Source organism: Canis lupus, chromosome 1 (genome assembly GCF_003254725.2).
Source record: "Canis lupus dingo isolate Sandy chromosome 1, ASM325472v2, whole genome shotgun sequence".
Classification (NCBI taxonomy): domain Eukaryota; kingdom Metazoa; phylum Chordata; class Mammalia; order Carnivora; family Canidae; genus Canis; species Canis lupus.
Window position 1 is genome coordinate 113,453,434 of NC_064243.1, and position 16,249 is coordinate 113,469,682.

The window sequence follows — 16,249 nt, forward strand, 5'->3', positions numbered from 1 at the left end:
ATCATGGGACTCCAGGATCATGACTGGAGCCAAAGGCAGATAGATGCCTGCCTAACTGACTGAGCCACCCAGGCGCCCCCAGTTTGATTACTTTAAAAAATGATTATACCCGTGAAACCACTACTGGCTGGAGCTCTTAAGCTTTTCCATCACCCAGCAGTTTCTCCTTCTGAGGGGATTCCAGCTGGGCTGGGAGGTCAGCCTGCTTGGGGTAGGGACAGAGCCACAGAGAGCCTAGGGATGCCCGGCACCCCATGGGGATTCTGAGCTCCATCAACAGCCCTGTTGTGCCCAACCTCTGAATGTCTCTGTGGTTCAGAGTCAGCAGTGGTTGGGAAGATAAGGGATTCCAGTCATTTGAACGTATGGAGATAAAGGGCACATCTGTGCCCTTTGCAGGGTGTCCAGCCCCCAACCCAGGAGAATATTCCATCCCAGAAGATGCTCACTACCTGCTCCTCCATAGCAGCCCTGGCCCGCCGGGAGGAGGAGAGCCTGGCTGTTCCCACCAAGCGGCGCCGGGTCACTGCTGAGATGGAGGGGAAGTACATCATCAACATGCCTAAAGGTACCACCCCCCGGACCCGCAAGATCCTGGAGCAGCAGCAAGCAGCGAAAGGTATCGGCCATGTTGGCATAGAGACTGCATTTCCCTTTTGTTGCATTGTATGGGGTTGGTCACGCCCTACAGGCACTGGCCCTGAATCAGGCTCTAGCGAAATCCAGGGGGCCTTGGCCAAGTGGACAGTGTTGGTGGCCATAGAGGAGGAGGACACATACCGACCTCCACCCTGTCATCCTACAGTTAGTGGAGCAGGGTTCCTAAATGCCTCAGCTGGCACCCTTTCCCCAAGGGCAGGGGCTTGGACTCCATGATTGCCTGCTTGTAAAGTGGTGGCTGTGCCTGGCTGAGGGCAGGTCCCCAAAATGTGGGAACCATCATTATGAGCCAGAGATTCAGTCCATAGCTGGGGTTTTTATCTGGTAGTACAGAAATGGTCTTCCTTCCTTGCAGTGTTCCTTTGAGAATATTCTATGTGTCTTCTTGGAAGAACATTCATATGGTGCAGAAGAATATTTAGTACCAACTGACTGTCCCCTCAATCCCATATCCCACACCATTGTTAACCTTTCCAGACCAGCATCTGTGAACTTGTATGCATGTATTTGTATATAGACCCATACAGGTGTTTTTTAAAAATCACAAATAGCATCATCTTGTAGGTATTGTTCTATAAGTTTATTTTTGGAATTTTTTTTTTTTTTTGGTGGGGGTAGAGAGAGAGAGAGCAGAGCAGGGACTGGGGAGGACAGGTGGAAGAGGGAAGATGGAGAGGGAGAAGCAGACTCTGCTAAGCAAGGAGCCTGGTATCAGGGCTTGATCCCAGGACCCTGAGGTCATGACCTGAGCTGAAGGCAGACACTTAACTGACTGAGCCATTCAGGCACCCCTTTCTAGAACTTTTTATTGAGCTCTCTTTCACCACAATACATGTGGATCTGCTTTCACATTTTTTATTATTTAAGATTTTATTTATTTATTTGAGAGGGAGAACTAGCGTGCCTCTGCAGGAGCAGTGGGGAGGGGCAGAGGGAGAGGGAGAAGCTGGCTTCTGGCTGAGCAGGGAGCCCGACTCAGGGCTCCATCTCAGGACCCTGAGATCATGACCTGAGCCAAAGGCAGACCCTTAAGCAACTGGGTCACCCAGGTGCCCCATGTTTTCATATTTTTTGTTTTGTTTTGTTTTCATATTTTTTAATGGTCATTTAATATTTGCATTGTATTTACATATCATGGTTTAGTAAACATTCTATCAATGGCTATTTGGGTTGGGATTTAGGGAGAGGACTTATCACCAGTCCACAGACTCTCAGGCCCATGATCCAAAAAAGAGTGAAGGGAACAAGGAGGGATTAAGAGCCTTTTCCGCACACACATTTTGCAAACTTGTACAGTCTCGAGGAGCCCAAGGGTCAATTTTAGTAGCTCCTTCCCACATTTAGTACTAGCCAGAGATGTGTGGGTCAGATCTGTGTTAGCCAAGGTGTAGACACAGAGTCTGTGCCTGCCTGGACCAGAGCTGCCCGGGCCTGGGCTAGCCATGTCTCCCCTCCCTTGTCTGCACAATGCATGGTGCTCGGCCAGGCCTCGGCTCCACGCACTGCTCAGCAGGTGCTGGCTGAGGGCTCACTTCCCTCCCAGGTCTCCAGAGGACATCCGTGTTTGACCGGCTCGGCGCTGAGACCAAGGCAGACACAACAACAGGGAATAAAGTGAGTTGGAAATGGGGGACCCACCTGAGGTTCTCTACTCTGTCTTCCTGAGGGTGTGGATCCTGCCTCTGACCCCTCATACTCCCTGTGCCCCATCCGCATTAACTGCCTCAGTTCCCTTCTTTGCACCTCGGCAACCTCTCTCTCGATTTCCAGCCCCTGGGGTCGGGCCAACTCCCGCATGCCGCCCTCGGGCCTCTCCCATCTCCATGTCCCAGACTGGCCTCAGCATCTTCCCCTAAAGGGACTCCTGTCCTGAGCCCTGTCTCAGGGATGCCCCAGTGCCCTCATTCCAGGCAGGCTCCGATGATGGCTCCATCTGGTTTCCCTGTCTGTCACCTCTCCCCGTCTCCTAACTGGTCTCTGCAGCTCCTGTGAACCCCCTCCCCTATGGCAGCAGTGTGTGCCCACCCATAGGACAGGCCATCCCCCCACCCCCCCATCAGACGATTTTCACCGTGGCCAGGGTGAACACCACCCTCCTTGCCTTGGCCTGCAGCCCAAGTCCTGCCTGCCCAGCGTGAATCCAGGTAGCTCTGCCACTCCCTGGCTGCATGGCCTTGGCCGAGTCACTTAAGCAGCTTGTACCTCAGTTTCCTTATTTGTCTAGTTCCCACTTCCTGCGGTGGTCATGAGGATTAAGTGGGATATACCTGCACAGTGCTGGGGACGTCATCCAGTGCATGGTAGGCACGCTTTAAATGTTGCTTTGATCAGCTGCACCGGAGCTCCCCAGCTGCATTTCCTGCCTCTCTATCCCTTGCTCCCAGGGCTCACCCAACTTTTTTCTTACTTCCTAGAATCTTAACATGATAATAACACTTGGGATCATGTGGCTTGACGATACTGCCATGTAAAGAGCTTAGTACAGAGCTAATGCTCCATGCATGTGATTCCTGCCTCGAGGGCTTGGCCCTTGCCCTTTTCTCTGCCATTCATCCTCGAGGACCTGCCTTAAACTCAGCACCTCGGAATAGGCATCACTGTACTCCCAGAGGAGGTGTGGCTTCCTTGGCTGCCGCTTGCCAGCACTCCCATCTCTGCCAGAGAACACAGGACGGTCATAATTAGGGAGTTGTTTGTGTCGTTTCTGATGTCGGTCTGTCTCCCCCACTGGACTGTGAGCCCCCTGAGGGCAGGCCAGGGCTTTCATAGTTGCCGCTGTGTCCCCAGCACCAGCCTGCACAGTGCCCTGGGGCAGTTGGGACTCAGGAAAGCTCTGTTGAGCAAAGGACCAGATTTGTCCTTTGTCTTTTGTCGTGGCCCCCTGCAGACCTTTGTAAATGGTCTTCTCCGTGTGTGTGTGTGTGTGTGTGTGTGTGTGTGTGTGTGTGTGTATGTGTGGTGCCCTCTCTCCTCCCATCTTTACTAGACCTGCTAGCCAAACTTTCAGATCTTATCTCAGATGTCCCTTGTCCAGGGTGTCTCTCCTGAATCTCAGCCAAGGTCAGGAGTCTCTTTTGGGCTGTGCCAGCAATCTGGACATCCCCTGTCAAGGCTTTCCCCACTGTCTAGGGTGTCACCATGTCACCGTTGGGTGTTTCTCCCAGCAAGGCCGGGCACGGATGAGGCAGCTCTGCATGCATGCGTTCGAATGACTAAATGACTCACATGTCTCGTTTCTGATCCCTGCAGCCCACAGGAGTCTTTAGCCGCCTGGGGGCCACCCCAGAGATGGATGAGGATCTGGCTTGGGACAGCGACAATGACAGCAGCAGCTCTGTCCTGCAGTATGCCGGCGTTCTGAAGAAGCTGGGCCGGGGCCCAGCCAAGCCCAGTCCCCAGCCAGCACTGACTGTCAAAGCCAAGGCCACGAGCTCAGCCACAACGGCTGCCACCCCGACACTGCGGCGCCTAGCCCTTTCTTCACGCCCTGGGCTCGAGAGGAAGCCGGAGTCCCTGTCCAAAGTCAGCATCATCCAGAGACTGGGCAAAGCTGCCCTTGTGCCCGAGGCCCAGGACAGCCAGGTCACGAGCACCAAGAGTAAGTCCTTGGCCGAGGTCAAGGTCACCATTAAGAGGACTCTGGTGGGGCCCCGGGGGAGCAGCTCCAGCGAGGGCCTGGGCGCCCAGATGGACCATGCGGGCACAGTGAGCGTGTTCAAAAGACTGGGCCGCAGGACCTTCTAGCCTCTGGGCGGGGCGCAGGCCCCTCTCCAGGCCTCTGGCTCCAGCAGAGGCTCCCGTGAGGTGTGCCCAGCCAGATGACACTGCTTGTCTCCCTCAGGCATTCAAGCCAGCCCAAGCTTTCTGGGGATTCACCTCAGTTTTCCCAGTCTGAGATGGTCGTTGTGGCTTGGCCTTGCTGCTCTGGGATTTTCCTTTCTCATGTCCTCTGTTCTCTCCTCTCTATGGCCTTGGCAGGACCCACTTTTCTACCTCTCCCAGAGCCACGTGCTCGTTTCCCTCCTCTGTTCCCCTTCCTGCCCCTCAGTGGCGTCTGCTGCCTCTACCCCAGCTGCCTGGCCTCCCAGTCCCCCAGAGTCCCCCCACCTTGCCCACTTCCTGACTTCCCCTCGTCCCTCTGCCTGCCCCCCACTTTAACTTCTATGTCTCTCCCTCTCTTCATACTGTTTATTTCTCTTCTGTTTTTCTGTCCCTGTGGCAAGGCCCGACTGTCCGCTGCGTCCTGCCTGACCCTCCTGCACCTCCGGCCTCCCAGCGGCCCCCTCGTCGGCGGTGGCGTCGAGCCTGTAGAGACTGTTAGCTGCCCTCACCCCCAGGCTGGAGGGACCTCCCCAGACCCTGGGCTGCAGCAGGGAACCTCTGCTTTCCTGCCCTGGGCATCTTTCTCTCTGAAAGCTCACAGCTGGTGGTGGGCAGGGGTCCCTGGGAAGGGAGGCCGGTGCTGAGAAAGAGAGAGAGAGAGAGAGAAGAAAACAGCTGTTTTAATATATTTTTGTGACTTTCAAACTGTTTCCCTCCCCTCCTTTAGGGTGAGTCACAGGGTGGTTTTTCATACAAAGCACAAAGTAGGTGGGGGTGCCAACGAAGGGTTGGGCTCTGTTTCTGGAGGTCAGGACTCCACGGGGCCACATCTTTGGTGCAGGCCCCAAGGAAGGGAATGACGGTCATGGTCACTGTGCAGTTGGACTTCCTCTTCTCTCCCCCAGCTGTAGTGGTTCTGTCACTGTGTCCTCCCCCTCTGTATGCCTCACCTGTTTCTGCCACTCTGCCTATTGGTGGCTTTCCAAACGGCAGGCTCCCTTGTGAGGTGGTGGGTTCCTGTTGGTTAGACCATACACCTGTTTACTGCTGCACAGTCCCTGCTCTGTTCCAGGCTTGTTCAAAGAGCTGGGGATCCATTGGGAGCAAGGTAGACAAGCCCCTGCCTGCACGGCTGACCTCTGGCCAGGGAGATGGTGGTTAAAGGGTCGTGTTGTGGGAAGAACGGGAGGGAGGAGCACAAGGGGCCCAGAGCTTCTTCAGATGTTGGGGTAAGAAGGCCTTTCGGAGGAGGTGAGGTAAGGGCTGAGCTGGGAATGATGGGAAGGATCAGAAGCGGCTATGTGAGGTACAGGAGGAAAGTGTCAGGCAGAACACACAGCCAGGACAAAGGAACACGAAAGCCAGGGTGGCTGGCCAGGGAGCAAGGGGCCTGCCACACAGCATGGGCTGGGGCACGTGGCTGGGCACCAGATGACCTGGGGCTTTGAGACCCACAACGAGGAATTCAGACATCTTCTGTAAGCCCTGAGAAGTTTGAGAGGGTTTAAAGCTGGCAGGTGAGGGTCTGAGTTGCCGTTTGTGAAGATGGCTTTGGTCCTTGGAGGGGATGAATTGTCGGGAGGGCAGGGGTGGAGGCAGGGAGGCAGCCATGCAGGAGCAGAGGCAGGAAAGGAAGGTGGCATGGGGTGAAGTGTGGGGAAGGAGGGGCTTCAGAGGAGCAGCGGCAGTTGGGGTGCAGTGGCAGGGAGCAGGATCACCTAGAGGGGAGATTGGGGCATCTGGCTAGAGGTGCTGTTTATGGAGGGAGGAGCCAGGGGCAGGCAGGTGCTGGGCTGCCGGGATTTGGAGTGGGGGGTACCTGCGCTGGAGTCCAGCAGCTTCAGGGAGCACTCGGGGGGCTCTGTGTTCAAAGCCAAAGGCCTGGCGATATGAGCTGGAAAGGAGCAGAGAGACAGGAGAGGGCCCAGAAGGGAATTGGGGGCCCTTTCCCCATGTAGAGAACAGAGTTGATTCGATTAGCAGGGAGTGGCCTGGGGCTTGGGAGGCCTAAAAGCAGGTGAGGATAAGATTAGACTTCATCCTTTTTCATCTTTTTTTTTTTTTTTTAAATTGTGGTGAAGCATACATACCATTTTAGCCATCGGTAAGGATCCTGTTCAGTGGCATTCAGTACATTCCCATTGTTGCCTAATCACTACCACCATCCGTCCCCAGACCTGTGTCGTCTTCTTGAGCCCATGATCCGTTCATTTGTGGTTTCTGAGTCATGTCATGCTGGGGGGCTGCTGTGCGTCAGGTGGTATGCCAGGCACGGGGCCTGGGGTGGGAAAGGCTGGGCTTTGGGGTGAGGGACGATGGTAGGGCCCAGGCGAGGCGCACGGGGTACTACTTGAGGTCGGCCATCGAGAAGGCAGCAGATGTGGGCAGCGGTGATTGTGGAGGCTGCCCCTTCGTGGTGGTGGCACCGCAGGCAGGAGCTCACATGGATCCGCACTTTCCTTGCTGCTCTTAAACTCTTGATTTTCTTTCCCTAGTTTCCCTAGTTATTTTCTCTGGTTCCACTTCATGGGTAATTTTAGCTACTGCCAGGGTTAATAGGAAGAGTTCCGATAACTAAATTTAAGAGCGCTGGGTGATTTCTTGAGTGTGTAATGATGTGAAAACGAGGGTAGCTCACTTACCAGGAAAGACTAACGTGCATGAGGGAAATCATGTCACTGTTGCTCTTTATGGACACCCAGAGAGGAGTAAACTGCTGAAGGTGTCACCCATCTGGCAAGTGGTAAGTCAGGGAGCTGACCAGGAGCCTTGTCCCCCTAACTCCTACCCTGTGAAGGGTCAATTGCAGGTTTGAAACAAAGACATTTTGGAGAGCTGAGGACGGGGTCCTAGGATAGTGGTTTTGGATTTTCTAGACTTCTCTTGTGTGTACCTGTCTTCCCCTACTCCCCAAAGCATAAAACTTGCTGTAGGAAGTGTTTATTGCTTTGGGGTGCTGCAGGCCTTGAGAGTCCTGCCCCATCCTTCCACTGTTTGCCAGATGGACCGGACCAGATACCTTGTGTGCCTCCCAGCTGCTCCAGAACCACTGTGGCCCCGCCATTTGATTTGGCTATTCCCCCAAACCAGCCCCAACACACCATAGCTGTGTGTTATTTTTCCTCTGGTTGAATTAAATGTTCTTGAGCATAATACATTCACATGGTTCAAAACTGCAAAAGATACAAAAGGCTTTATGGTGAAAAGCTTCTTCCCAAGTCTACTGGCCTTCCAGTGCCCTCCTCAGAGGCCACCAGTATCTCCAGTTTCTCGAGTAATCCTCTCGGAAATGTGTTTATGTTTGTGTGCTTTGTGTACACACGCACCCATACATGCATATTGGCAGAGGAACATGTAGTAACACTTGTACAAGCACACGTGCATATTTACTTATTCAGTCCTTTCTAGAAGGGAATTCAGGCTGTTTCTGGTCTCTTGCTATTACAAGCAGTGCTGCAGTAGATGGCCCCGTCGCATGTGGGGTCAGCTCAGAGATCAATATGAAGAATACCAGTTCATACCAGTTCAGTGCAAATACTCATAATTGGGTCAATAGCAAATCTGAATCAGGCTCTCCCCCGAGAATGTTGACATTCTTTGGATGATTTACTCATACACTTATTGCCCCCTTCCAAAACGGACTTAAGAGCCATTGGACTCATAGTTGGAGACCACCAGAAGAAGTGGGGCAGAGAATGCTGAAAGCTGACGTGGACCACACCTTTGTGCCAGGAAGAACTACGTAAGTGCTTTGCTCAGTTGACAGACTTCCCAAGTCCTCAGGGAAAGGGCAGCAGCATGAAGGTCAGGGACTTCCTATTCTCATCTCATGAGCAGATGTGAAAGGGAGGTGCAGTGAACCTAGGGCTCCTGCCAAATCACAGAACCAGATCTGAGCCAGCCCAGGTGGCTGATTTCTGTTTGGATGGTGGTCTTGGGATGAGGTCACCGCCACTGGTAGCTCACACCAGCAGATGCAAAAGCAAGATGGGAACTTGTAATGCCTGTAGCAGGCAGCCCCACAGTCCCTTCCTCCAGTGTCACTGCCCAGTGCCCCCCAGATGGGCCAGGCATTGGGCTGCGGCCACCTCAAACCCTCTTTTCCCTCCTTCAGGAATCTGAGCTTAGTTTGATGAGTGTTGCTCCTGTACATCTGCCTTTGAAGGCCTGCTCTTCACCTGTACTGAACTTTACCTGCTTTGTGAACTCTGGGCCCTCTGCAGACTTCATCAAACAGGCACAGCCGGACCCAGCTGGCAGGTGGCGGGACTGGGTTTGATGTCAGGAAGCTGACCAGGAGTCTCGCCTTTTTACATTTTTCTTTTTTTAAGACTTTACTTTTTAGAACAGACCTCATTTGGTAGACGAGTTTTAGATCTACAGAAGAATTGAGACATACACTTTGGACAGAGCTCCTGTAGAGTCCACATTGAATTTCCCCTATTATTAACATCTTACAGTAGTGTGACTCATTTGTTACAATGAATGAACCAATATTGATTTCATGAGTATTAAGCAAAGCCCATAGTTATTCAGATTTCCTTAGCTTCTTCCTTAGTTTTAGGACCCTTTCTGTTCCACCACGTCACATTTGTGTTTTCCAAGGTATGTGTTAACACAGGGGGTTGTCAATGCCTCCTTAGGCCCCTCTTGGTTGTGGCAGTTTTTGATGACCTTGACCGTTTTGAAGAATATTGGGCAGGTCTATTAGAGATTGTCCCTCAATTGAGATTTGCCTTTCTCATCGTTATACCAGAGTTATGTGTTTTTCAGAGGAAGAGCTCAGAGGTAAATTGCCATTTTATTACATTGTGTCTAGGGTACAGAGTGCACACATGATGTATCACTATTTATGTTAACCCTGATCACTACTGTTTGCCAGGTTTCTCCACCATCAAGTTCTTCTCCCTTTCCGTACTGAACTATGAAAGGAAGTCACTCTGTGCAGCCCTCACCTAAGGAGCACGGGGCTTATGCTTCACCTCCTTAGGGGCAAAGTACCGACATGAATTATAAATAAATCTGGGAATTCTTCTGTAAGGGAGGTGTGTCTCTTTTCTCTATTAATTTATTCAATCCTTTTATTTTCAACAGTATGGACTCATGGGTACTTATTTTATGCTTTGGGTTATATAATCCAATACTACTTGATTTATTTTGTTATTCTGGCTTTGATATTTGGGGACTCTTTCAGTTGGCTCCTGTGTCCTTGGACTTATTTATTGTGTGGTGGGTATTTTTGTGTTTTTTAGTATTCCATACTTTCTGGCACTACAGATACTCCAGGCTCATCTTATATACTTCCTGCCCTGGTCCTAAAGTCAGCCATTTCTCCAAGGAGTCCCAACTTATTTTATTTAGAATGGTGACTGAGAATCGAAACCAAGATCTAGGCATGAGATGTGCTCATTGCCACTGGGGCGACAATTCCTTTTTTTTTAAAAAAATGCAATCTTAATATGGAACCCCAGTGTATAAAGCATGTTTAAAATAGGAAAGTAGTATTTTTTTCCTTTTATTTTTAAATTTTTATTTATTTATGATAGTCACACAGAGAGAGAGAGAGGCAGAGACACAGGCAGAGGGAGAAGCAGGCTCCATGCACCGGGAGCCCGACGTGGGATTCGATCCCAGGTCTCCAGGATCGCGCCCTGGGCCAAAGGCAGGCCTAAACCGCTGCGCCACCCAGGGATCCCGGAAAGCAATAATTTATTAGTGTACATTTAACTGTTTATTTGGGATCAATTCATGCAAATGATAAAAAATCCAAAGGTACAAAAGGGTATATACAATAAGACTGTGTTGGGCCTAGAAGATTGGCAACACATTCAATGTCTCCAGTGTCCGGGAAGATACCAACTGACACTGCTTTAGGAGTATCAGTTGGTACCAACCGTTTTGGAATATAATTTGGTAGGTTGTAGTATAATTGAAGATGTTATACTCCCTAACCCAGCAATTACCGTCCTGGAGAAACAAACACACATACAGAGGAAGGTATAAGAGAGTTCGTAGGATCACTGTTTGTAAGAGCATTAACTTGGAAGCAACCCAAGTATCTATCAACTGGAGAATGGACACAGTGTGGCATAATTGTTTCAATTATCTAATACACAATGAACCACCCAAAACTTATCAGTTTAAATCAATAATCGTTACCTCTAATGGTTCTGGGGGGTTGACTGGGCTCAATTAGACGATGTCACTTGGGGACTCTCATGTGGTTGCAGTAAGATATTGGCTGGGGCTAGTGTCCTCTTGAAACCTTCCCCAGTTGTTTGGTGGTTAACCAATACTGGCACTTAGCTCAGACCTCAGCTTGGGCTATCAGCCAGAATGCCTACATAGGGCTTTGCCACGTGGCCTGGGCTTCCTTACGGCACCGTGGCTGGGTTCTAACAGTGCACTGCTCAAGAGAATCAGTGCTCAAGAGAATCGGGGAAAACTGTATTGCCTGTTCTAAGCTAGCATTGGAAGTCACGTTGCTTCACTTCTGCTCAGATTCGAGGCCGTAGACTCTGCCTCTCAATGATAGGAATGTCAGTGTCTCATCGGAAGAAGAGCATGGGGGATGAGAGCTTGTTTTGTGTCCATCTGGGCAAATTATACATCAATGTTGGATGTACTACATGATGTACTGGATGCGGTATATTATACATCAATGAAAGTGAACTAGCATTGCACGTATCAATACGAATAAAGCAAAACACTGAGTGTGAAAAGCAAATTGCAGAAGAATATGTGTAGTTTTAAAATATGCAAACTGTTACTACTTATTTACTTAAGAATTTAATCAATTTACTATTTAAAATATAGTAAATGTATGATATGCATAGGAATGATAAACTCCTAATGTGGGATGATGGTTCCCTCTAGGGGTGGATGGGATGGGATGCGACTGGAGAGGGCACAGAGGTTCAACAGTCTAGGAATGGTGGGGCGCCCAGCTGGGTCAGGTGGTGGAACGTGCAACTCTTGATCTCGGGGTCATGAGTTTGAGCCCCACGCTGGTGTAGAGATTTCTTAAAAATAAAATCTTAAAAAAAAAGAAAACTGAGAAAAAACCAGAGTATGGGAATGTTTTTTAAACCTGGGCACACAGGTGTTCATTGTATTTATTATTCTTTATACTTTTTTGGTATCTCCTAAGAATTAAAAACAACTCTCTCCGCTTCTCTGGGTCATCCAGTTTCCCTGTCCAGAGGCAGTTGGTGTTACTGGGGTGCAGGTGTCCTTCCAGAAGTATTTCCTTCACAAACATAACTGTTTTCCCACCCGGATGGTAGCATATATGGCAGTTTGGCGCTTTGCTTTTTGTGCTTAATATATCCTGTAGTTCACTGCATATAAGTACATAATGAGCTTCTTGAAAAACACACACACACTTTATTGAGATATAATTCACATATCCATTCACTTATCTAAAGTGCACAATTCAATGACTTTTGTTATTCACAGAGTTGTGCATCTATCACTAGACTTTTAGGATTTTTTTCATTACCCCAGAGAGAAACCCCATACCCTTTAAAATATTTTTTTTAAGTTTTATTTATTTATGATAGTCACAGAGAGAGAAAGAGAGGCAGAGACATAGGCAGAGGGAGAAGCAGGCTCCATGCACCAGGAGCCCGACGTGGGATTCGATCCCGGGTCTCCAGGATCGCGCCCTGGGCGAAAGGCAGGCGCCAAACCGCTGCGCCACCCAGGGATCCCCCCCATACCCTTTAACCATCGTTCCCCAAGTCCTCCTAAATTCTGCCCTCCCCCACTCCAAGTGGTAACCACTAATCAGTCTCTATAGATTTGCCTTTTCTAGACATTTCATATAAATGAAATCACACAGTACGGGGCCTTCTGTGTCTGGCTTCTCTCAGCACATTTTTGAGGTTCATTCAGGTTATACCACAGATCTTCCATCATTTTCAAAAACTGACAAATAATGCAGCAATGTATAGATTTTTTACATTTTGTTTATCAAGATGATGGACATGTACATTGTTCCCACTTTTTGGCTATTATGAATAATACTGCTCTGAACACCCATGTATGAGTAATTGTGTGGACATGTTTTCATTCTTGGGTATATACCCGTGAGTTGAATTGTTGGGCTATATATTAATTTTATGTTCACCCTTTGAAGAACTGCTGGACTGTTTTCCAGGGCGGCTGTGCCATTTTACGTTTCTACCAGCGGTGTACAAGGGTTCTTTTTTTTTTAATTTTTATTTATTTATGATAGTCACAGAGAGAGAGAGAGAGAGAGGCAGAGACAGAAGCAGGCTCCATGCACCGGGAGCCCGATGTGGGACTCGATCCCGGGTCTCCAGGATCGCGCCCTGGGCCAAAGGCAGGCGCCAAACCGCTGCGCCACCCAGGGATCCCTGTACAAGGGTTCTAATTTCTTCACATTCTCACCACCACATTGTCTTTTTGATTGTGGCCATCCTAGTGGGTGTGAAATGGTATCTTGTTACTGTGGCTTTGATTTGCATTTCCCCAGTGGCCAGTGACGTTAAATGCCTTTTAATGTGCTTACTGGAAAGAGCTTCCTTTTAAAGTAGCTGCTTGGCATCCCCCTGGTGTGGATATACCTTGACGTACTGAACCAGTTTCTCACCGGGGACACTTGGTGGTTTCCAGGTCTTTTTTTTTTATCACAGCACCTCTTGCGTCCACCACAGTTTGCTTATGATTGGACATATCCAGAGGGCAAAATATACAGGAGTGCAATTATTTACAAATTTGAATTTACATCATTTGTGTATTGACAAGTAAATATTGAGAATAATCAGATTTGTCTGAGGAACATTCTAATTTTTCCTCCCTTCTTATTTTTTTTAATTTTTATTTATTTATGATAGTCACAGAGAGAGAGAGAGGCAGAGACACAGGCAGAGGGAGAAGCAGGCTCCATGCACCGGGAGCCCGATGTGGGACTCGATCCCGGGTCTCCAGGATCGCGCCCTGGGCCAAAGGCAGGCGCCAAACCGCTGCGCCACCCAGGGATCCCTTTTCCTCCCTTCTTAATGGCTAGCAGGTTCAGTTACCTCAGAATCCCCAGTCTACTTGATGTCCCAATTTTATTTTGGTCAAACCTTGCATAATTCAAGACAGACTTTGGCATAGACTTGACTATCAAGTTGAAGCAGGGGTTCAGAGCACAGAAACCTACATTCATTGTTTCATAGCTTTTCCCTGAAGCTGCCTTTTCTGCTTCTTCACGTTTGGTGCAGTGCTTCTAAATGACCAGTATAGCATCTCGTGGCCATCATTTGGCCTTCTTGGTGCTCTGTTACGGTTAAAGAGCATGAGCTCCACAGCTGTGTGATCTTGGTCAGGTCACTCAGCCTCTCTGTGCTCATTTCTTTACAATAAGATGGGAGTAATAGCATCTACCTCACAGGATGATTAAAGGCTTCACAGTGCCAGGCACAGTGTTGTCATCTAATTTTGTCTCTGAAATTGATGATTTTCAGGGAGGATTTTCAGCACCAACACTTAACTCTTTCATGACATTCTCATTGGTTACAAAGATAGCTTTTTGGGTAACTATTTTAATATAACTGTAAACTTTGGGTGCCTGGGTGGACTCAGTTAGTCAGTTAGGCTTCCTACTCTTGGTTTCAGCTCAGGTCATGATCTCAGGGTTGTAGGATCAAGCCCTGCATCAGGCTCTGTGATGGATGTGAAACCTGCTTGGCATTCTCTCTCTCCTGCCCCTCCCCACCCCCACTCCGTACTCCTCTCCTCTCTCTCTAAAATAATATAATTGTAAACTTCTAGAAAAGTACCAATAATGGTGCAAGGGGTTTCTCACGTCTGAGATCATGACCTGAGCTGAAATCAAGAGTCTGATGTTCAAACAGCTGAGCCACTCAGGCACCCCTGATTTCTGTATATTATTTATCTAGGTTTGTTAATTGCTCCATTTGTCTTATCGTTCCCTCTTCCCTGTCTCCCTCTCCATGAGCGCACACACACCCACACACATTCCCATGTTGTGTTTTGAACCGTTTGAAAGTTGGAAAACATTATGCCTCTTAACCTCATACTACCTTAGTGTGTATTTCCTGAAAACAGGAAAATTTTCTTCCATAAGCACAGTGTAGCTATCAAAACCTAGACATTTAACATAAAATACTCCTCTAAAGAACCAGTTCATACTTCAGGTTCATAAATTGTTCCAATAATGTTCTTAATTATGGCCATCCCCCCCACCCCTGCCCCTCCAATCCAATTCAGGATCACGTGTTGCACTTAGGTGTCAGGTCAGTTTCCCTATAAACAGTGAATGTTTAAGTAACAACACAAAGGTCCCGCCCCCTTGTTTCCCGGGAAGGCTTGACACCTGCTAGTCAGTGGGAGTTCCCGCAGGGATGGCCAGCTCATGTGGCGCCCTCTTGTGGCATCAGCGGGAATAGCTTGTAAGCCACCGTGCTGGGCAGCTGTGAAAAAATTCCTCTTCGTGAGAACCTAAAAAAAAATTAGGTGATACTCATATTACCTCAATTTTTCTTAGTAATGTAGGAAATTATGTTTTAAGTATCTCACTGTTTCAAATCCATATACTTCAGCATAAAATTAGACTTTCTGTTTCTCAAATCTGGACCCATACATGTAAAGTCCATGGCCTGAGACATTTGTGGGAATGGATCTGTCCGCCACAGCGTTCTGGCACGTGGTATATAGTAAGAGGCCCTCCTTGGGCCTATGTTTATTTCTGCATGAGTAGAGGTATGGGGGGGGGGCAGAGGAAGAAGCAGACTCCCTACTGAGAAGGGAGCCTGACATGGGGCTTGATCCCAGGACCCCAAGATCATTACCTGAGCCGAAGGCAGATAGCCACCCATGTGCCCCTAGCTTTAGCCTTCTTAATAAAAACCACATTCTGGGGCACCTGGTTCCCTCAGTCAGTTAAGCAACTGCCTTCTGCTCAGGTAATGATCTTGGGGTCCTGGGATCAAGTCCCATGTCAGGCTCCCTTCTCAGTGGGGAGTCTGCTTCTCCTCATAGCTTGTGCTCTCTCTCAAATAAAGTCTTTAAAGCAAAACAAAATGACAGTCAACAACTATTTGTTAACCCCCAAGTCCTAACTATGTGGTAGGCATTGTTCTAGGGGTGGGAACAGTGGTGCCCACTCAAGACAAGGTCTTCACCCTCATGGGCAAATTTATATTCTGGTTTGGGGAAAGCCAGCTACAAAATAAACAACCAAAATACTCTTTAGTGTTAAGTGCTAGGTAGGGAATTCAAATGTGCTCAGAAATAGTAACGGTGTGGCTTTTTGGGATTTGGGGTGGCCAGGGAAAGGATCTCTAATGAGGTGAGATTTCAACTAAGTTCCAAAAGACAAGAAAGAGCCAGTCATGCACAGATCAGGATCAGGGAAGTATGTAGACCAGGCAAAAGGAACAGCAAGTAAACCCTGAGGTGGGAACAAGCTTGTGGTTTTGGAGGGGCAGAGGTTAGTGTGTCCAGAACATGGTGGTCAAGGGCAAGAGTAGCTTGAGATGAAGTTAGAGAGATAAGCAGGGGCAGCGCCCATGGGGCCCTGAAGGCTATGATGAGGCCTTTAGCTTTTATTTCACAGGGGATGGGATGCCATCTATGTATTCAGAGCAGATGGAAAAAGTGTTTGATCTTATCAAGAGTAGAAAAAGCTTCATCCCAAGGTTTGCATACAAGTGCATTAGCTTCGCATGTCCACTTAAACATTTTGGGAATCTCTAACGTGTTAAAAAGCTGAATGGGCATGATGCATGGTGTC

General features: G+C 48.8%; 1 protein-coding gene and 1 long non-coding RNA gene across 6 annotated transcripts in view; one reads left to right on the forward strand and one right to left on the reverse strand.

The window, feature by feature from the left end:
* Nucleotides 1–13,531, forward strand: part of C1H19orf47 (chromosome 1 C19orf47 homolog) — a 27,776-nt gene extending 14,245 nt beyond the window's left edge. The window contains exons 7-10 of one of the 5 annotated variants that reach the window (XM_049095211.1): nucleotides 467–619; nucleotides 2,204–2,274; nucleotides 3,910–4,258; nucleotides 4,884–9,522. In XM_049095211.1, the coding sequence (XP_048951168.1) occupies nucleotides 467–619; nucleotides 2,204–2,274; nucleotides 3,910–4,258; nucleotides 4,884–4,981 (671 nt within the window). In that variant the 3' untranslated portion in view covers nucleotides 4,982–9,522. Of the gene's footprint in view, nucleotides 1–466; nucleotides 620–2,203; nucleotides 2,275–3,909; nucleotides 9,523–13,343 lie in introns of those variants that run through there. The other 4 variants (XM_049095214.1, XM_049095207.1, XM_025424989.3 and 1 more) reach the window with 4 other exon arrangements.
* On the reverse strand, nucleotides 4,848–14,954 carry LOC125752694 (uncharacterized). The gene is made up of 2 exons (XR_007402815.1): nucleotides 14,831–14,954; nucleotides 4,848–11,822 (listed from the first exon to the last, which is right to left on the reverse strand). It is a non-coding gene; the product is annotated as an uncharacterized LOC125752694 (long non-coding RNA).
* Between the last annotated feature and the right edge of the window lie 1,295 nt (nucleotides 14,955–16,249).